The sequence below is a fragment of the Lissotriton vulgaris genome, chromosome 3_1 (genome assembly GCF_964263255.1).
Source record: "Lissotriton vulgaris chromosome 3_1, aLisVul1.2, whole genome shotgun sequence".
In the NCBI taxonomy this organism is placed as follows: Eukaryota; Metazoa; Chordata; class Amphibia; order Caudata; family Salamandridae; genus Lissotriton; species Lissotriton vulgaris.
The window spans coordinates 1,746,249,784-1,746,272,451 of record NC_141689.1 but is presented as its reverse complement, the minus strand read 5'-3'; the positions used below and the strand labels follow the sequence as shown (position 1 = coordinate 1,746,272,451).

Here is a 22,668-nt window from a genome sequence, read left to right as displayed (position 1 = left end):
TGGTTGAGAAGGTGGTCACACGGGCAAGTTGGATGAGGATGTGGTACACATGGACATGCTGGGTGAGAAAGTGATACGTTTTTCACACAAAATGCCACCCCACTTTTTTTGTTAGCTCTTAGTTATAAGCAACACATCAACCTTAGTTAGATATGTTAGGTATATTTATTTTTACCTTTTCTTTCAAATCTTTTTTTGAAAAAATCTTAGATTACATGTCAGAGAGAGAACACAACAAATATAACATATATGTACATCAACTTAAACACAACATTTACCAAGAAAAGAAAACATCATTACATCAAAATACATTCACTATACACAACAAAGCATCTATATCTATTTCAGACTGTTCCAAAAGGCAAGTCACAATTTTCTAGCCTCATTAACCATCAGTGATTTGGAATCTCAGGAACAGTAGTAGACAAAGTCACAGTTAAAAAGGAGATATCACGACACATTAATTCTACGAGTCAGTGATTATTGGTATTAAGTTTTTATCTCCTTTCTTGCCGACGCGTTTTGAACTCCATACAGCAGTTATGGGTTCTCCTCAGGGCCTTGTCACTTCTATCTGCATGTGTGTAAGGGAAAAAAGAACACTGTTTCAGTGTCGATTCCCAGAGCCTCATTTTATTATTCCGCTTCTAATCTCCTACATTTAAAGTTCATGTTACCTTAATTGTAGCCGTGGTTATCCTATGTCTGGTTCTGGGTCTTTTGAGCTGCAGTCTAAAGGACATTAAAAAATCCCATTTAGAGCCAAACTCAATACTCGCCCTACGGTCACTTCTTGCAAAAACACTGCAGGACGTACCTTAGACTGTCTTTTAGGTCCGTGTATGGGCGTCTCCCTATGGCACGGTGATGCTTTTTTGACCTGGGGGAGGGCAAGGAGGGGGTTACTACTAGTGGGCTCATGTCATATCTCAGCCATGTTAGGTAGATGGTTGTAACATTCCTACCTCGTTTGGTGCACCGCGGGCTTCGGGAGCGACTCACTCCATGATCAACTTTTTGCACACGGTCCTCCGGACTCTGGTTGAGTGTCCCGCGTGATTACTCGCTTATTGCTCTCCGGTATCATACACTGTTTAAAAGATAGACCGGAGTGCGTATTAGTTCCCCATTACATGGACCAGTCCTACGTGCACAACTCAAACCCTCTTACGGCTCACCTTGCTCTGTACAGCTTGCTTCCACTAATGCTTCGTTCACTGTGGAGGGCGGCGGCCAGGTTGCCTAGTTACTTATGACGGTCTCATGACCGTGGGATTTCTGGGATTTGTAGTTTATTAGTTAAGAGAGTACGCAGATACCTGTGGATTAGCCCTACACGTTTCGGCAACATCGCTGTTCTACTTGGCCTCCCCAATGCTGTACCCTTCAGTCAAGGGGGACTATCAAACCCCCTTGGAGCCCCACACAATTCTTCCACTACAGTCTAGACACCTCAGAGAGAGTGTTTAATCCGTTTTGCGTACTATTAAATTTCAGAATCGGGTATGCCTCTTTTCTAAGGAGTGTGTCTTCAATGTCAATCGGACCTTTGTTACCTGTTGGCACGATTGTGCACAGTACAGTCCATTTAAAGTCCATTTCACTGTGGTTAGAATCCAAGAAATGTTGGACCATTGGAGCGCTCACGACCCTCTTTTTAATTCTTGACCTATGCTGGGTGATCCGGCTGTTGACCTGTTGTGTCGTTTTACCTATGTACATCTTCTGGCAGGCACAGATGATGGCATAGACCACGTTTCGTGTCTTGCAATTCGAGAAACTGGTGTTTTTGCATTTTACTCCCCTGTGTTCAAACTCAGACCCTTCAATTGTGGAATCACACGATATGCAATTTCCACACTTGCGGTGCCCTTCAATTGGCTTCATGCCCCATATTGAGAGTAGATCACTTTTTGGCTTGGGAGTTAGTACATCCGCTCTAATTACACTTTGGCCGATGCTCTTATTTTTCTTATAGGCGAACAACGGTCGCGGAAATGAGCATTCAAGTTCCTCTAACAGGTGCCAGTTTTTCAAGACCATTTGTCTTACTCTGTGTGTGTCTGGTCCAAAAGTTGTCACACATACTAACCTGTCCATATCTGGTTTCACCTTTCTCTCAAGTAAGCACTCCCGAGGGGTGTGGTGTGCCCTCTTCTTAGAATTACTTAGCAGTTTTTTGGGGTACCCTCGATTCTTCATCTCTTCGCAAAACCTGGTTGCGTGTTTCTCGTATTCAGTTACCTCCGAACAATTCCTTCGAATCCGAAGCAATTGCCCGTAAGGCAAGTTATCCCTCAGGCTTCTGGGGTGTGCACTTCGATGGTGAAGGATCGTATTTTTATCCGTCTTTTTTCGAAAAAGGGAAGACTTCAACTCCCCATCCATGCACTTTATTTCAAGGTCTAGAAATGTCATCTTCTCATTACTGGACTCCAATGAGAACTTGATGTCACGGTGCCTACTATTGATCCACAAATGGAAGTCCACCAACTCCGTGTGACTCCCCTGCCAGAGGAGCCACACGTCGTCGATGTATCTCAACCATTGTTTAATGTGTTTGTTGAAGGGATTGTTGGAGTAGATGAATCTGTTCTCACACTCCGCCATGTAGAGTATGGCCATCTCCGGCGCATACGGACAGCCCATGGCCGTACCTTTAATCTGCATATAAAATCGGTCATTAAACCTGAAGTAGTTCTTTTTTAGCGTTATTTCAGCTAATTGCAGGATAAACGAGGTGGGGACCTGATGGGGCCTATCCCTCTTCTCGAGGTATAGTTCCAGCACTTCTAGTGCCTCATCTTGAGGAATTTGGGTGTACAAGGACGTAACGTCCATTGTCACCATCAATTCCGTCATTGGGTCAAATTGCATTCCCTCAATTTTTAGTAGGAAGTCGGTGGTGTCCTTCAAATATGATTTTACACCACCGACAAAGGGCTTCAGAAAGAAGTCAATATATTTCGAAAGTGACTCCAAACAAGACTCACACCCGGAGACGATTGGTCGTCCTGGGGGCTCCTCCGGGTTCTTGTGGATTTTAGGTAAAAAGTATAAAATGGGCGTTCTTGGAAATTTCTTTATCAAGAACTCACTTTCTTTCTGCCCAACAAATCCATCCTCCACACCACTCTTTATTATTTCACAGATTTGTCCCTGAATGGCCCGGACTGGGTCCTCAGGGAGTTCTCTGTACCACTCGACATTATTAACCTGTGTTGCCCCTTCCTTGAGGTATTTGTCCTTAGACCAGATAACCACTGCTCCGCCTTTATCCGCGGGTTTAATGACGACCGACGGGTCATCTTTCAAACTTTTGATTGCTGTACGTTGGCCTTTAGTGATGTTTGGTTTGACATATTTTTTGCTCTTCTCTAATTTATTAATTGATGATAGCATGATCTGTTCAAACGCCACAACCTGCTTGGGGATATTTTGGTAAGGAATGAAGGTAGATTTATTCCTCAGACCTGTTACTTCCGCGTCAAGAACAGGCGGTTTGTTTGCAAAAAAGGCTCGTAGGCGAATTTTTCTGCAGAAGGCGATGGTTTCTAGTTTCAGTCTCGTAAAGTCAGTTCGCTGGCTGGGAACAAATTTCAAACCTAGGTTGAGGACAGATTCCTCATCCCTGGTCAGTACTTTCGTGGAAAGGTTCACTATTGTCGATGGTGTGGGTGCTAGGATTTGTAAAAGTTTCTGCGAGTGCGCATTTCCCACTGTGGTTTGAACCGGGTTTTGGGCTGTTGGCCTTTCTCTAAAAAAGGCCCCTTCTTGTTTGGATTATTCCCTCTTTCCTCTGGTCCTGATGAGTTTGAGGAGGAGGATGTGTCAGAGAAGGTTTTAAATCGGTTTCTCGATCGTCCCTGAAAGTTGTATAGGGCTCCATGTGACTCTGTCTGAGAGTAATAATCCTCCTTGAGGAATGGGTAGGCCCTTTCTAGTGTGAAAGCTTTTGAGTCCCTCTCGTATTGTGCAGATTTAGAATTGATGGTAATGTCTCTAAAAGTTTGGATGTCTTTTTCAATTTTTTCAAGCAGTGTCTTTGCGTCAGTAACCGCCGGGCTTTCCTGAAGACTCTTTGTGGGAACCTCAATTTCTTCTAATTCCTTTACACAGAGTCTCTGGGCTGTTTCAATGGTATGGACCATTAGGTCCCGGCTACATTTGGTGTTTATACAACTAAAACCTTTTTTGTATTCGCTATCCTCCGTAAATATGACAGGGACGTTTTTAACCTGAAGACCCCATGGGATGGTCCCACCCCTGAGGTGTTTCAGGAGAAAATGTCCGTGGAGCTCTGTCCGGATATGTTTTTTCTTAAGTCTAATAAGTTTATCCGACTCGTTCTGTTGTTGTGCAGAGGTGCTCAGAGTGATGTTATCAAAAGCGGATGAGGCACATAGGTTCTGAATGTGTGCTTCCGAGAAGGACAAAGTGTCTTTCTCTGCCATTAGCTCGGGAGGACCTCAGGGTCCCCCCGCGATTTTTATTATAAGTAGTTAGGGCTCAACTTACAATGCCCGTATTCTACTCTTGCGAGTATGCACCCGCCCTCAACTTTTTAGTGTAAAGCGAGAGTAGAATACGGGCATTGTAAGTTGCACAACAACAGAACGAGTCGGATAAACTTATTAGACTTAAGAAAAAACATATCCGGACAGAGCTCCACGGACATTTTCTCCTGAAACACCTCAGGGGTGGGACCATCTCATGGGGTCTTCAGGTTAAAAACGTCCCTGTCATATTTACGGAGGATAGCGAATACAAAAAAGGTTTTAGTTGTATAAACACCAAATGTAGCCGAGACCTAATGGTCCATACCATTGAAACAGCCCAGAGACTCTGTGTAAAGGAACTAGAAGAAATTGAGGTTCTCACAAAGAGTCTTCAGGAAAGCCCGGCGGTTACTGACGCAAAGACACTGCTTGAAAAAATTGAAAAAGACATCCAAACTTTTAGAGACATTACCATCAATTCTAAATCTGCACAATACGAGAGGGACTCAAAAGCTTTCACACTAGAAAGGGCCTACCCATTCCTCAAGGAGGATTATTACACTCAGACAGAGTCACGTGGAGCCCTATACAACTTTCAGCGACGATCGAGAAACCGATTTAAAACCTTCTCTGACACATCCTCCTCCTCAAACTCATCAGGACCAGAGGAAAGAGGGAATAATCCAAACAAGAAGGGGCCTTTTTTAGAGAAAGGCCAACAGCCCAAAACCCGGTTCAAACCACAGTGGGAAATGCGCACTCGCAGAAACTTTTACAAATCCTAGCACCCACACCATCGACAATAGTGAACCTTTCCACAAAAGTACTGACCAGGGATGAGGAATCTGTCCTCAACCTAGGTTTGAAATTTGTTCCCAGCCAGCGAACTGACTTTACGAGACTGAAACTAGAAACCATCGCCTTCTGCAGAAAAATTCGCCTACGAGCCTTTTTTGCAAACAAACCGCCTGTTCTTGACGCGGAAGTAACAGGTCTGAGGAATAAATCTACCTTCATTCCTTACCAAAATATCCCCAAGCAGGTTGTGGCGTTTGAACAGATCATGCTATCATCAATTAATAAATTAGAGAAGAGCAAAAAATATGTCAAACCAAACATCACTAAAGGCCAACGTACAGCAATCAAAAGTTTGAAAGATGACCCGTCGGTCGTCATTAAACCCGCGGATAAAGGCGGAGCAGTGGTTATCTGGTCTAAGGACAAATACCTCAAGGAAGGGGCAACACAGGTTAATAATGTCGAGTGGTACAGAGAACTCCCTGAGGACCCAGTCCGGGCCATTCAGGGACAAATCTGTGAAATAATAAAGAGTGGTGTGGAGGATGGATTTGTTGGGCAGAAAGAAAGTGAGTTCTTGATAAAGAAATTTCCAAGAACGCCCATTTTATACTTTTTACCTAAAATCCACAAGAACCCGGAGGAGCCCCCAGGACGACCAATCGTCTCCGGGTGCGAGTCTTAATTGGAGTCACTTTCGAAATATATTGACTTCTTTCTGAAGCCCTTTGTCGGTGGTGTAAAATCATATTTGAAGGACACCACCGACTTCCTACTAAAAATTAAGGGAATGCAATTTGACCCAATGACGGAATTGATGGTGACAATGGACGTTACGTCCTTGTACACCCAAATTCCTCAAGATGAGGCACTAGAAGTGCTGGAACTATACCTCGAGAAGAGGGATAGGCCCCATCAGGTCCCCACCTCGTTTATCCTGCAATTAGCTGAAATAACGCTAAAAAAGAACTACTTCAGGTTTAAAGACCGATTTTATATGCAGATCAAAGGTACGGCCATGGGCTGTCCGTATGCGCCGGAGATGGCCATACTCTACATGGCGGAGTATGAGAACAGATTCATCTACTCCAACAATCCCTTCAACAAACACATTAAACAATGGTTGAGATACATCGACGACGTGTGGCTCCTGTGGCAGGGGAGCCACACGGAGTTGGTGGACTTCCATTTGTGGATCAATAGTAGGCACCGTGACATCAAGTTCTCATTGGAGTCCAGTAATGAGAAGATGACATTTCTAGACCTTGAAATAAAGTGCATGGATGGGGAGTTGAAGTCTTCCCTTTTTCGAAAAAAGACAGATAAAAATACGATCCTTCACCATCGAAGTGCACACCCCAGAAGCCTGAGGGATAACTTGCCTTACGGGCAATTGCTTCGGATTCGAAGGAATTGCTCGGAGGTAACTGAATACGAGAAACACGCAACCAGGTTTTGCGAAGATATGAAGAATCGAGGGTACCCCAAAAAACTGCTAAGTAATTCTAAGAAGAGGGCACACCACACCCCTCGGGAGTGCTTACTTGAGAGAAAGGTGAAACAAGATATGGACAGGTTAGTATGTGTGACAACTTTTGGACCAGACACACACAGAGTAAGACAAATGGTCTTGAAAAACTGGCACCTGTTAGAGGAACTTGAATGCTCATTTCCGCGACCGTTGTTCGCCTATAAGAAAATTAAGAGCATCGGCCAAAGTGTAATTAGAGGGGATGTACTAACTCCCAAGCCAAAAAGTGATCTACTCTCAATATGAGGCATGAAGCCAATTGAAGGGCACCGCAAGTGTGGAAATTGCATATCGTGTGATTCCACAATTGAAGGGTCTGAGTTTGAACACAGGGGAGTAAAATGCAAAAACACCAGTTTCTCGAATTGCAAGACACGAAACGTGGTCTATGCCATCATCTGTGCCTGCCAGAAGATGTACATAGGTAAAACGACACAACAGGTCAACAGCCGGATCACCCAGCGTAGGTCAAGAATTAAAAAGAGGGTCGTGAGCGCTCCAATGGTCCAACATTTCTTGGATTCTAACCACAGTGAAATGGACTTTAAATGGACTGTACTGTGCACAATCGTGCCAACAGGTAACAAAGGTCCGATTGACATTGAAGACACACTCCTTAGAAAAGAGGCATACCTGATTCTGAACTTTAATAGTACGCAAAACGGATTAAACACTCTCTCTGAGGTGTCTAGACTGTAGTGGAAGAATTGTGTGGGGCTCCACGGGGGTTTGATAGTCCCCCTTGACTGAAGGGTACAGCATTGGGGAGGCCAAGTAGAACAGCGATGTTGCCGAAACGTGTAGGGCTAATCCACAGGTATCCGCGTACTCTCTTAACTAATAAACTACAAATCCCAGAAATCCCACGGTCATGAGACCGTCATAAGTAACTAGGCAACCTGGCCGCCGCCCTCCACAGTGAACGAAGCATTAGTGGAAGCAAGCTGTACAGAGCAAGGTGAGCCGTAAGAGGGTTTGAGTTGTGCACGTAGGACTGGTCCATGTAATGGGGAACTAATACGCACTCCGGTCTATCTTTTAAACAGTGTATGATACCGGAGAACAATAAGAGAGTAATCACGCGGTACACTCAACCAGAGTCCGGAGGACCGTGTGCAAAAAGTTGATCATGGAGTGAGTCGCTCCCGAAGCCCGCGGTGCACCAAACGAGGTAGGAATGTTACAACCATCTACCTAACATGGCTGAGATATGACATGAGCCCACTAGTAGTAACCCCCTCCTTGCCCTCCCCCAGGTCAAAAAAGCATCACCGTGCCATAGGGAGACGCCCATACACGGACCTAAAAGACAGTCTAAGGTACGTCCTGCAGTGTTTTTGCAAGAAGTGACCGTAGGGCGAGTATTGAGTTTGGCTCTAAATGGGATTTTTTAATGTCCTTTAAACTGCAGCTCAAAAGACCCAGAACCAGACATAGGATAACCACGGCTACAATTAAGGTAACATGAACTTTAAATGTAGGAGATTAGAAGCGGAATAATAAAATGAGGCTCTGGGAATCGACACTGAAACAGTGTTCTTTTTTCCCTTACACACATGCAGATAGAAGTGACAAGGCCCTGAGGAGAACCCATAACTGCTGTATGGAGTTCGAAATGCGTCGGCAAGAAAGGAGATAAAAACTTAACAATACCAATAATCGCTGACTCGTAGAATTAATGTGTCGTGATATCTCCTTTTTAACTGTGACTTTGTCTACTACTGTTCCTGAGATTCCAAATCACTGATGGTTAATGAGGCTAGAAAATTGTGACTTGCCTTTTGGAACAGTCTGAAATAGATATAGATGCTTTGTTGTGTATAGTGAATGTATTTTGATGTAATGATGTTTTCTTTTCTTGGTAAATGTTGTGTTTAAGTTGATGTACATATATGTTATATTTGTTGTGTTCTCTCTTTGACATGTAATCTAAGATTTTTTCAAAAAAAGATTTGAAAGAAAAGGTAAAAATAAATATACCTAACATATCTAACTAAGGTTGATGTGTTGCTTATAACTAAGAGCTAACAAAAAAAGTGGGGTGGCATTTTGTGTGAAAAACGTATATATAAGGTCCAGCCTTTCCCACAGCCCAAGGGCCTAACTCCTTTACACTAAAAAGGGTGAGAAAGTGAGGCACACGGACAGGCTTGGTGAGGAGTAACACGTGTACATTTAAATGTGGGTCACACGGACAGGCTTGGTTTAGCTAAAGTCATAGCTAAGACGTCAGGAAAAAGAAAGGGCACTGAGGTTGGATGAGGAGCTATAGCACACAAACAGTCTGGGGTGGAGCTGGAGTAGACAGACAGGCTGTGGTGGAACAGACGGACAGGCTGGGGTGGATCTGGGGTATACGACAGGCTGGGGTGGAGCTGGAGCACACGGACAGGCTGTGGTGGAGCTGGAGTACACGGACAGGCTGAGGTGGAGCTGGAGTAGACGGACAGGCTGAAGTGGAGCAGGAGTACACGGACAGGCTAAGGTGTAGCTGGAGTACACGGACAGGCTAAGGTGTAGCTGGAGTACACGGACAGGCTGTGGTGGAGCTTGAGTACACGGACAGGCTGAGTTGGAGCTGGAGTAGACGGACAGGCTGAAGTGGAGCAGGAGTACCCGGACAGGCTAAGGTGGAGCAGGAGTACACAGACAGGCTGGGGTGGAGCTGGAGTACACGGACAGGCTGGGGTGGTGCTGGAGTACATGGACAGGCTAAGGTGGAGCTGGGTGGTGTAGCAGGAGTATACGGACAGGCTGGGGTTGAGCTGGAGTACAAGGACAGGCTAGGGTGGAGCTGGAGTACACGGACAGGCTAAGGTGGAGCAGGAGTATACAGACAGGCTGGGGTTGAGCTGGAGTACACGGACAGGCTAGGGGGGAGCTGGAGTACACGGACAGGCTGAGGTGGAGCAAGAGTAGACGGACAGGCTGGGGTGGAGCTGGAGTACACGGACAGCCTGAGGTGGAGCTGGCACTGAGGTTGGATGAGGAGCTATAGCACACAGAAAGGCTGGATTTGAAGTGAGGGCAAATGGACAGGCTGGTTGAGAAGGTGGACACACGGGGAAACTGGGTGAGGAGGTGGGACACAGGGACATGCTGGATGAGAAAGTGAGGCACACAGACAGGCTTGGTGAGGAGTGACATGTGGACATTTAAATGTGGGGCACACGGACAGGCTTGCCTTAGCTAAAGTCTTATGTAAGACGTCAAGGAAACTAAGGGGCACTGAGGTTGGATGAGGAGCTATAGCACACGGACAGGCTGGGTTAGAAGTGAGGGCAAATGGACAGGCTGTTTGAGGAGGTGGGCACACGGACATGCTTGGTGAGGAGGTGGGACACACGGACATGCTGGGTGAGAAAGTGGGGCACACGAACAACTTAAAATAATAGCACGCAAGTAATGGCAGCCTGGTTGGGGAGTGCAGGCGGGGGGCGGGGAGGGAAGCCTGTGGGAGGCTGATGCCTTTGATGTGTGCCTTCAAGGCAGGAGGTGTCTACATGGGCTGGGGGGGGGAGTAGAAATGCGAGTCACGGCCTGCGGCCGTGAAAAGTGAAGTGAATAAATAGGGGAGGAGAACTGGCAGAGGCCGGCCGAGCACACGCTGGGGAAGCCTGTGGGAGGGAGGCTGATGTCTTTCACACGGGTGGTGAGGAGGTGGGACACACGGACATGCTGGGTGAGAAAGTGGGGCACACGGACAACTTGTATTATATTAAAATAATAGCACGCAAGTAATGGCAGCCTGGTTGGGGAGTGCAGGCGGGGGGCGAGGAGGGAAGCCTGTGGGAGGCACACGGACAACTTGTATTATATTAAAGTAATAGCACGCAAGTAATGGCAGCCTGGTTGGGGAGTGCAGACGGGGGGTGGGGAGGGAAGCCTGTGGGAGGGAAGCCTGGAAAAAAATGACAAATGGTAGGATTCCATCGTTCGATACAGTTTTGAAGCACAGCACCAGAACAAGCAGCAATATCGAGAGGTGGTGGGGGCAGGGTGAAGGGTTAAGGGGTAGGGAGAGACGGCACAGGCTGGGCAGGCTGCGATGGGCTGGTGGGAGGAGAAATGCGAGTGAGTCACGGCCTGGCGGCCGTGAAAAGTGAAGTGAATAATTAGGGGAGGAGAAATGCCAGAGGCCGGCCGAGTGCACGCTGGGGAAGCCTTTAAAGTCATGCAAGGCTTAGACAACAAGGCAGGAGGCAGGCAGAAGGCTTGGGGATGTGCTCGTGCATGAGCAATTCAAAATAGTAATACACCAAAAAGTAGCTGAACAAAACAAAATGCCCATGACAGAACACACAATGAGTACACTAACAACATAAAACATAACAATGGAGTGGAGTGAGATCTCTGCGTGGAATTCGGGGAAGCCCCCACTTGAGATTGTAACACAGCCCTGTGCGGTTTCCATGTTTGCAGTACATTTCCGGCAATGAAGAACTCTGTATAAACGCTGCGTGTTTGGCTGCTGCTCTTTAGCCACGCCCATGTCCCGCCAGCCTCTAAGGTGCCGACCGGGAGAGGATATGGCGCACGGGCCTGAGCTTCCGGCTTTGGAATTTGGAAGCTGCATTTGGAAACTCCATTGAACGTCCTGTGATTCTGCGCAAGTCACTTGCTCTCCCCGTGCCTACAAAAATGAACGTGTCCTTGTGTGATGTAACTGTTGCTCTATAAAGCGCTCCAATGCCTTTCGGTCGGGTTCGGGCTATGAACGTGTCCTTGTGTGATGTAAATGTTGCTCTATAAAGCGCTCCAATGCCTTTGGGTCGGGTTCGGGCTATGAGTGGAAGAGGGGAAGTGAGTAAACCTATAAGCCTGTGGGAGGGAAGCCTGTGGGAGGCTGATGCCTTTGATGTGAGACCATGGGGGAGTAGAAATGCGAGTCACGGCCTGCGGCCGTGAAAAGTGAAGTGAATAATTAGGGGAGGAGAACTGGCAGAGGCCGGCCGAGCGCACGCTGGGGAAGCCTGTGGGAGGGAGGCTGATGCCTTTCATGTGGGGAAATGCGCATGCTTGTGGTCACCTGATTCACGTGAACTGTTGGAAATCCGCTTTTGGGGAGCCTTGGGTTCAAGTCTTGGTTTGACGACATTATTGCGGAATGGAATAGGCGAGACCTAAAAATTCGCAGGAGTTGCTGTATTTGCAACATTCCGTGCATGTTTTCCATTTCCATGGGAGTTCGGCTGCTCTTATTTTAATGGGGTATCCGGGGACACTCAAAACAGCACAACACCTAAATGTCTCCAGAACCAGTTGAAGATCTGTCTAGCTGGCCAGGTAACCATTCATTTTCTAAGCATATATGCATTTTTTTGAAGAGTAAAAAAACAACACTGCCGAGGGACTGCACAACTGGGCATTAACTTCTCTGTGACTATTCTTTAACCATATTGTGGTGTTAGGTACTAGATGTACACTTTTCACACATGTCACTTCCCATACTGTAGCAGTCACTCAGCACTAGTCTTCCGCACATGCCCAGATGTGTGCTCATCCCCACTAATTCTCTGTGACTGCTCAGATCTGACACTCATGACTCAGTAATCTGAAAGGCATGCTTAGATTTGCCCCATCGCTTCGCAATCTACCAGGGTGTGAGACTCTTGTGCAATTAAGAACAGATGATTTCAGACAAATGACAAGCACAGTAGCTGCAAAGCATCCCCCCACGCGCCATGTACCTTGTGCATTTTTTTTTTTTACACTCAGTCTTTGGAAGGGCATGGAGACTGGAGTACTTCATCATTCATTGAGACGCCAAATATCACATGGGCACAAGTTCTGTACTCTTTACTCCACCAGAATGCTACGTAAATTCCATAAGCGCTAAATTAGAGGCGCTGTCGCACTTATGAGGGTAATGTTGACATCTCACTTAATAGGATTCCCGTTTTTGTTGGCCAGAGCTGGACTGGCCAATGTCCACAGCAAGCTGCACGTTTGGGGGCTGCTTTTAGGGTGGATGGGCCGCCATGACACATGGATGCTTCATGGCCCCATTTCACCCTCAGCCTCCTGAACAGCAAAGCTGGTTTGATTTTTTTTTTCTTTTTTTTTTTTCTTTATTTTGCAAGGTCTGCTTTTGTTTTCCAGTCCAGCCTTGTTGGCCACCTTTATTGCTGAAAACGAGACACATGAACATCCTTCGGGCATGGGTTGAATTATTAGGCTGTGTCTTGTTTATCAGTAATAATAGCTGGTACTGATTAAACTGTTAACCTGGTCTCTATTGCTCCTTCAAATCTAGCCAATGTTAGATTTTTAATCAAGTTCCTTGTAGGCACAAGCGCTTCATGCTCCATTTTTCTATGAGTCTGAGTTGTGTGTTTTTTTATTATTTAAACATTTGGTGCCCGTCGTCATCATTTGCCAACATTTGTTTGCCAACTCCTTAAAGAACTGTGCGTTTTTCATGCAGTTCTCAGCTGTTTCCTAGTGGCTATCCTGGTGTTAATTAGATAGCACGTACAAAGGGAAGTAGCTACAAAATTAAAATATACCCCACTTGAACTATGCCTCTTAATACACAGTGCACGTGAAGCAACCAAACCTAAGCCTCCTTGAGAGACCTCCCTTCACCCTATCACCACGTCAATCCATTTAGCCATCTGCCCTTTCACCTTTCCATCTAGTCATCCATTAATCTGGCCACCCAATCACCTTTCCATCCACCAATCCAACCTCCTTACAAACACTCACTTCCTCTTCGGAAAAAGTAGACGGCACTACGAGCTTCAGTACAGAAGATAAATTATTGGCAGACCCCCCTGCCCCCAAGATGACAAACGCATTTCGCCGTAAAGGCTTCCTCAAAAGAAAAGAAAAAATAAATAAATATATATATATATATATATATATATATATCATTCCATTTACCCTTCTATGCTATCTTTTACATTTTCTTCCTCATTTCCTCATTCTTTTCTTCCTTTCACCCTCCAGTTTTTTTCATTTTTGCTCTTACCTATCCTTCTTTTGCCTCACCCTTACTTTTTTATCTATCTCCCTCACTTACTTCTTTATATTTGTTCACCCCCTCTGTGTTTTACCATTGTTATCTTGTAATTTAAAAAAAAATGGAATGTATGTTTCCTTCCCTGTACATGCTAGCCCACCTCCCACGCCTCTCTGTCATGGCATCCCCTAACAGTGTTATTCATGAGCTTTTTGTCTGCAGAGCGGCAGGCAGAAAACGCCCATAAACAACTAGCTAATGTTTAGTGGTACCCAAATCTCCTGGTACTGGGGGCGAGGGCCTGTCCTCAACACTTTAGCTGCTTAAGTGGGGGGTTCACTGCTCCTCAGACACATACACATATTCGTTCTAATACATCAAGTTAGTTCTGTGGGGCCTTTGCTGTAATTAGGAGTACTGTGTTGCTCTTTCAAGATAAAAAAGCATTTGCAATGCAATAGGTCTCGCATTTGCGAGAGTTTAACCTATTGGCATTTTAATTGACAATGCCTTTTATTTACGTTTTAAAAACCAACACATAAATAAAAGGCAGTGCCATTTACAATGCCAATGGCTGAAACTCTAACAACTGTGAGACCTATTGCATTGCAAATGCTTGTTTAGTTACTTGGTCGCACATTTTTGCCGTTTTTTGCGCACTTGGGGGCAGATCCGCGATTTCGGGGCAGAAAACCACTAGTAATTAGGGAAAGTTTCTGTGTATGTGTGTGTGTGTGTGTGTGTGTGTGTGTGTGAACTGGAGTTTGGCTGACGGTTTGCATGTACTGGCATTTGTCTGGCTGTGTGTGTACTGGCATTTTGCTGCCAGTGTGCGTGGACTGTCGCTTTGCTGGCGGTGTGCGCAGGCTGTCGCTTTGCTGGTGGTGTGCGTGGACTGTCTCTTTGCTGGTGGTGTGCGTGGACTGTCGCTTGGCTGGTGGTGTGCGTGGATTGCCGCTTTGCTGGTGGTGTGCGTGGACTGCTGCTTTGCTGGTGGTGTGCGTGGACTGTCGCTTTGCTGGTGGTGTGCGTGGACTGTCGCTTTGCTGGTGGTGTGCGTGGACTGTCGCCTGGCTGGTGGTGTGCGTGGACTGTCGCTTGGCTGGTGGTGTCCGTGGAATGTCGCTTGGCTGGTGGTGTGCGTGGACTGTCGCTTGGCTGGTGGTGTGCGTGGACTGTCGCTTGGCTGGTGGTGTGCGTGGACTGTCGCTTGGCTGGCGGTGTGTGGACTGTCGCTTGGCTGGTGGTGTGCGTGGACTGTCGCTTGGCTGGTGGTGTGTGTGGACTGTCGCTTGGCTGGCGGTGTGCGTGGACTGTCGCTTGTCTAGCAATGTGCGAGGATTATCACTTCGCTGTCGGTGTGGGTGGACTGTTGCTTGACTGGCGGTGTGCGTGGATGGTGCATGTATGGCGCTTGGCTGGCGTTGTGCATGTATGGCGCTTGGCTGGCAGTGTGCTGGTGGTGTGCGTGGAAGACGCTGGGCTGGTGATGTGCATGGATGACTCTTGGCTGGCGGTGTGTGTGGACTTGCGCTTGGCTGGCGGTATGTGTGGACTGGTACCTGGCTGGCGGTGTGTGTGGACTGGCACCTGGCTCACGGTGTGTGTGGACTGGCACGTGGCTGGTGGTGTGCATGGACTGTAGCTTGGCTGGCGGTGTGCGTGGACTGTCGCTTGGCTGGTGGTGTGCGTGGACTGTCGCTTGGCTGGTGGTGTGCGTGGACTGTCGCTTGGCTGGCGGTGTGCGTGGACTGTCGCTTGGCTGGTGGTGTGCGTGGACTGTCGCTTGGCTGGTGGTGTGCGTGGGCTGTCGCTTGGCTGGCGGTGTGTTATTGGTGTGCATGAATGGCTCTTGGCTGGCGGTGTACATGGATGGCGCTTGGCTGGCGGTGTAACATATAAAATGAAAAACTGAGGGGGTAACCAAAGCAGGTTCAAAGGGGCAGTTTTTAAAATTGGTTATTAGGCTGACTCTGCTTAGGGCAACCACACAAGTGAGGTAGCATTTTATCGGGAGACTGAGTGGAACTCTGGGTGGGAAATTTGTGCAGGCGCGGTTATCTCACATTTTTCCCACACAGAAATGGGAGGAAAATGTGAATTTTTACCTAAAGGTGATGTTTTCAGGGGATCCTGGGTAAGAAAACTCTTGGGGATCCATGCAAGCCACACCTCCCTGATGTCTAGTTTTCAGAAAGGTCTGTCTTTGGTAGGTTTCCCTAGATGGCTGTCGAGCCTAGGACCAAAAACGCAGATGCCCATCTATCACAAAACAAACTGATTTGCCTTTTTGGTACGGGTAGACCTATCTAACCGTCTAGTGCACAAGTACCTTCTGGCGTCTGTCAAGCCGGGAAGCTGTAAGTCAGTGGACTGGACTCTGCTTGTTTGTGTCTGCGGACTGCAGGGGAGTAACTTCCCTACTCCAAGGGAGACTTTCGGTGTTGAAGTGCTGGCAGGCTACCCAAGGCTTTGGCAGTTCTCCTGCTCTCAGGACGTCCCACTTTGTCACTATTGTCGATAGAGGGCTGGAGTTCATGCCAGGCAGTGACTCTTCTTGGTCCTTCTTCTGTTGATTAGTCAAATCTGAGTTCTTGGGTTCAAGGCTGCAACCTAAATACTCAATTTAGGGCCGTTTATCGGGAGTGACAGGTAGTAACCAATTGGCTACCTACCTTAAGGTATCTACACCCTCTATATGACCACTTTCTGTGGGAAGTAGGCATAACCCTGACCCTTGAAGGCTAATTCCTTCCAAAACAACATGAAGGAATCTGAAAAGTGGGTGTCTACCTCAGCTTACCCACCCTAGGGGTGGTGCTGGTTGACAATGAGCACACCTCCTAATCTAACAAATGTTTCCGGTTGTCTTGCTGCCAAAAAGTGGGGTCAAGACAGGAGGGTGGGCACCTGCACTATCTGGAGACGCCTTGAATGCATAACCAAGGCACAGGGCCTTTAAAACTTCCTGCCCTTGGAATGTCCATTCTTCTTGGAGGAGATGTGAATACCTCCACCCATTAATGGCTTTGTTCTTGACCTCAGAGTGAAAGCTCTCACCTCAGGAGGCCAGAAACCTGTCTATGGTGGCTGGCTGGTCGAGACCTGACAGTCATCACACTAGTAGTTGGTAGGTTTTCAGGGGGCACCTGTAAGGTGGTCTCTAATTGCATTATCAATAGAACCAGCACTGGCATCAGTGTGGGTTTATTAAGACGGTGTGTTTGGTATCAAACACCATTGGTGTACAGTGAAGCCTTCATGTAGCTGGGGAACTCTAATTCATGCATGTCCAGCCTATGTAATCATGAGGACTTAGCTGCGAACTTGTAATATCTAAGGGTGAATTTAGATATCACTGGGACACATCCACTCAGGCAGATATGCACATACATGGGTATAGTGCACCCTGCCTTTAGACTGGGAGGCCTGCCGTAGGAGTGACTTACGTATACACACACAGTGCTTGGCTGGCATGGCACACAGGGAAGTGTGCCCTTTTGACTTCCGTTTTCCCTGCACCAAGCCACACAGGCTACAGTGGTAGTTTGTGTGTTTGGTAAGGGGTCCCTTAGGGTGGCACAATTCGTGCTGCAGTCCTTGGGGGACCTCTGGAGGCCCAATGCCCTAGTTACCTGGTGTACCACTTACTAGGGTCTTACAAGTGGTCCTAAAGGTTTGCCAGTTGTGGAGCAATCGTACAGTTTTGGGAAAGAACACTGGTGCTGGGGACCTGGTCATTCAAAGTTGCACCAGATACCTGGTGAAAAGTAGGGGGGTAGTGCAACAAAACCCAGTTTCCTACAGGTGCCATCCACATTCATGTGCATTTTATTCCCCTTTTTTATGTCCTAGTAGTTATCAGAGTTTACTTCATGATGCCCAGTGGCCAATTAGAATAGAAGGCGTGAGAGAGGACTACCATGACGGATCATATAGATTCTCTTGAAGTTGGTGGTAATTTGCGATTTCTTAAGGAGTAATCGCACAACTTGGGTGCTTGTTAAATCGCATTTAAGGAATCGCAAATTGCGATTCCTTAAATGCTTTCGCAAAATAAGGAATCGCAAATTTTGTAATTCCCTATTTTGCGATGGCCTTTTGGAATGATACATCCCAAAAGGCCCATTCCCGTTCGCAAACTGGCCGATTCTGAGAATCGGCCCGTTTGCGAACCGGAAAAGGGCTTAATACATATGCTCAAATGTTTGTAGGATAGCTAATGACGTCCTCAGCTGCGAATCCTACTTTAGTGCCATATAGTCGCCAGTCACTGTGCATATCTCATTGTATCTGATATTCCCGTACCATGGTGACATGGGAAATATTTTATGGTCTGTCTGGGCCATTGATGCGCTCTTTTATGAGGGAGGAGGCCTGCAGATGTAAATATTTCTAACAAATGTGTACAAAATAAATGCTTTCGCAAAATAAGGAATCGCAAATTTTGTAATTCCCTATTTTGCGATGGCCTTTTGGAATGATACATCCCAAAAGGCCCATTCCCGTTCGCAAACTGGCCGATTCTGAGAATCGGCCCGTTTGCGAACCGGAAAAGGGCTTAATACATATGCTCAAATGTTTGTAGGATAGCTAATGACGTCCTCAGCTGCGAATCCTACTTTAGTGCCATATAGTCGCCAGTCACTGTGCATATCTCATTGTATCTGATATTCCCGTACCATGGTGACATGGGAAATATTTTATGGTCTGTCTGGGCCATTGATGCGCTCTTTTATGAGGGAGGAGGCCTGCAGATGTAAATATTTCTAACAAATGTGTACAAAATGCAATCCTGAAAGACATTCTGGACATAGCATGCTGGCGATTCTTAAGCAAACAAGAGTCTACCACCAACCTGTAGATTGATTAGAATATTCGCAATCACAAATTGTATGATTCTGGGTTTGAGTTTGGGTGCTCTTTAACATTTTGAAATCTTGTCTCTGTAAAAGTTATAGCTGCAAAAAACCAAAGCAATTTTATCAAATTACAAAATTGCAGTTGTCAAGATTGAACTCTATTTTGACTGTATTCTTCTATTATTCCTTTTCAGTACTTTTGGAGGCGACGTACCTTAATGGCCCGCCCTATGATCAAAGAAGCTGGTATGGCATCCCTGTTACTTGAAAATCCCTATTATATCCTTTTTGTCTTGGGTTCTAATGAAATCAATGACAAAGGAAATTGCTACTCTGCTTGTTGAAACGGAGAGCTACACAAATTACGGGAAGCAAGCACCATACAGTGATGGAGGGGAGACTGAAAGAAAGGCACAATGAGAATGATATTAAATATAATGAGATTGTGGTTTAACAAAGTTTGAGTATACCATTGAGCTGATTTAATATTTTGCAATGAGTTAAGAATGGCTAGAAACACTACGGGGGGCAAGAATCCCAATAAGAACCTACGAAAAATATTGGAGAGGTGAAGATTGAGCAGCTCATTAACCAATTTAGTCCCCTATTGCCGCTGACTCGGGAGGGGAGTAAAATGTTTTAAATTTCTTTAACACCTGGCTGGGGTTCTCAGAGGGTGGTGACACAGGTGGGCCCTCATCTTGCATTGTTGCTACTGTACTCTATGAAGTCATGATTCCAATGCTGGCCACTGAGCTCACACAGGTTATGTTTTATGTAAAATCTTTAAATAAAGTTTAAAAAAAAGTCCTAGTGCTTGCGATGTACTATCGAGTAATATACATGCGTATAAGTACAATTTGGATAGGTGGTCTCAGGTCTTTACACCATTTTTTGATAAGTCTGTCACACATTATTTTCTAAATTCATGAGAGGAGGGATATTGGTCTTTATTTTAAGAAATGATTAACAAATGAACTGCCTAATTTTAGAATCACTGCTGTATATGGGAGGAAAAGCTTTTCCCAGAACTATCCTGCCTCATTCACAGTATTTTCCAGTAGGGGTGGGCAAAACTCGCGGGGTTTCATTCTGTGTAACTGTATTGCTTCACCCTCCCAAATAATAGAAAATACCGCCCTCCCACACAGAGGCACAAACACGGCGAAGCAATAAAAACACCACCAGGAAAGGGATTTCACTCTTATAAAATTCGGCACAGCAAAAGACTGTTCTCAGAATAAGGCATGGTGTTTTATTTGTGCAACACTCTAACAAAAAGGCTTTCCCAGATGTCAAATGAACAACATTCAAATGTGTGTGTCTGTGGGGGTGAGTGTGTATGTATGTATGTATATATATATATATATATATATATATATATATATATATATATATATATATATATATATATATATAATATATATATATACATACACACATACACACACACACACACACACACATACACACATACACACATACACACATACATACACACATACACACGTCGGAGCAATAAAATATAGTGACCCTGTGTACCCTGTAGCCCGTCACTTCGAGGAATACCATCACTCAGACCCCAAAGATCTAAAATACTATCTTATAGACCGAGTACCAGCTAACAAAAGTGGCGGCGACAGGGAAAGAACATTACGAAAGATAGAAACACAGTACATCTTAGAATTCGATTCTAAAAGCCCAGGAGGGTTAAATACCACCGAAGACCTTTATACATGTCTCTAAACAACTCAAGGCTATTAGTGAGATATTACATGCAAATAGACACAGAGCCACTTATCTCACTATGAAGCATGCTGTTAAAAGCCAAACAGGAACAACAGTCGGAAAAGTATAAATGATTTTAACGTTTTTATAGATCTATTTTTTATATCTTTACACTTAGGAGATAAATTGCACCAGCACTTCAATACATTTTGATTGCACTAATTTCACTTTTTCAGTCATATGTTTACACAGGCTTTATTGCTTAATTGTTTACAATCTTGTAGGTTACAACAAAGTGCTAAAATCAAACTAGTACTGTATTTTATGCGGAATTTGCACAGGAAATATGTATATCTTTAAAATATAATCTCTGGTTTTAAAGCAGAACATTTTTTAGATCAAGGTTTTTATTGTAAACTGTATTTATTAATTCTGTTTTAACATCCAAAACCCTCATAGAGAGATGGCAGGTTACAACTGGAAATGGTATTTAAACCTGTATGAAAAAATAATTAAATTCCCAGTGCCCGAGGAGGTCAAACATTCTAAACAGTACTGTAAATTTACATATTTTGCACAAATCTACTAAAGTTTTACAAATGAAGGTGTATTACCCAAATGTTTTTAACCCATATAAAGTCTAATGAAATTAATTACACTGAAAGGGAATTAAGACAAAGGTAGCTGAGTACTCAGCAAGCCCGCTGTATTTACAAAAACAGTTTTTGGTATTTATACCACAATTCAGTGGCTGCTCTGTACATATATACATTTACGAATGAAATGTCATTTGAAATGTAAAGAGTGAAAACAGATTGTTAGGGTAAAACTGTGTATATATGTATGACAAAATTGTGTTTACATATGACTTTAAACACAAATAAGAAAAAATGGTATAAAAAAGATCAGCTGACTAGACTGCGCATCATGTGATCAAGGCTCTCAGGAGCTTAAACGCGTAATGGCCGTCATGCTGATGGGAAAATAAAATAAGCATACAGCACCTTATCTGTGGTCTGTGCTCCATTCTTCCTGACAGAAGCGCCAATGGCAGTGGCAAGTGGAGTGCTTTAGAAATCTATATATATATATCTATATATATGCAAGCAATTAAATTACAATTATCAGTAAGCAAATGCAACTGTTAAATACATAGAATACATAACAATATAGAACGAAATACAAGCAGATAATAATATGGACCTACACTCCAAGAAATCAGAAAGATGTATACACTAAAGAAATCAGTTGATTATAACCACTGAAGACTGGAATGTTCACACAGACACACTCACACATCACAATGATTATTATAGCCACTGGAGACTTGATTGTGCACCAAGACACACTCACACATCACAATGTCAATAATCAATAAACACCTCACCGGCTGCAAACACTGCATCTTAGCCCACTCCAGACTGGGGGATTCACAGCCGGGGTTAAGAGTCTTAGCAAACTGGGTTCTGCAACACTGAAGTAGACGCGCCCGTCATTTAGGTCAAAATCCCAACTTTATTATCTCAAAGCACAGTAGAGGTTTCAGAGCGGCCCTCCTCTGCACCAAGAAGACCTACTGGAGGTGGCCTCTCTCCATGCAAGCATTCCATAGGCAAAAGAGTTTCCACGTTCCTTCTGCGCTCTCGCATGGATCAGCTCTTATCTAAAGGAAGCTTATGAAAGTCTCCAGAAGTGCAGAAAACAATCTCCGAAAACAAAACAACCTTGAACGTGAATAGCCTAAACAACTTGAGTAATCTGAGGGCCTGCCTGTATGCGCAAAAAGCTCAAGCTAGACAGTCCGAATTCAAGATGGCATGAGGGCATGTCAAAGCCAATAATACAAACTTCATAATACTGCACACTGTACAACACAATGCACATTTGAGCAACCTTCGTAGCACTAATCCAAAGACTTGAAAAATTCCCTCCCAGAAAGTCATCAAACTTTGTTATATATAGATCGTATAGGTAAAATCCCTGACCTCGGCCCCACTTCACAAACATTCTGGGTCCAGGGCTTATCTATAGGCAGCACAGATATGTTGAATTCAAATAGACACTGTGAAGAGATTTAAACTGCATTGGACGCAGTCTGATTGTGATTGCTGCATTCTTCTGGGCCAAAATCGCAAACATCCATTCCTCATCCTCCAAGGACCCTTATGCCTGCCTCCCATTTTCTCCAATTTATTGAAAGTATCAGAGGAGTTAACAGTCAAGGTCTTATAAAGGCAAAAGATTTTCCACACAAGGGGGAGGGGAGACACTGCTAGTTTGAATTTG

At 45.1% G+C, this 22,668-nt stretch overlaps 1 protein-coding gene across 2 annotated transcripts in view; it reads left to right on the top strand.

The window, feature by feature from the left end:
* Positions 1-22,668, top strand: part of ABHD18 (abhydrolase domain containing 18) — a 215,809-nt gene that overhangs the window by 83,980 nt on the left and 109,161 nt on the right. For both annotated transcript variants that reach the window (XM_086962179.1, XM_086962180.1), the window contains exon 6: positions 18,849-18,935. In XM_086962179.1, the coding sequence (XP_086818305.1) occupies positions 18,849-18,935 (87 nt within the window). The remainder of the gene's footprint in view (positions 1-18,848; positions 18,936-22,668) is intronic.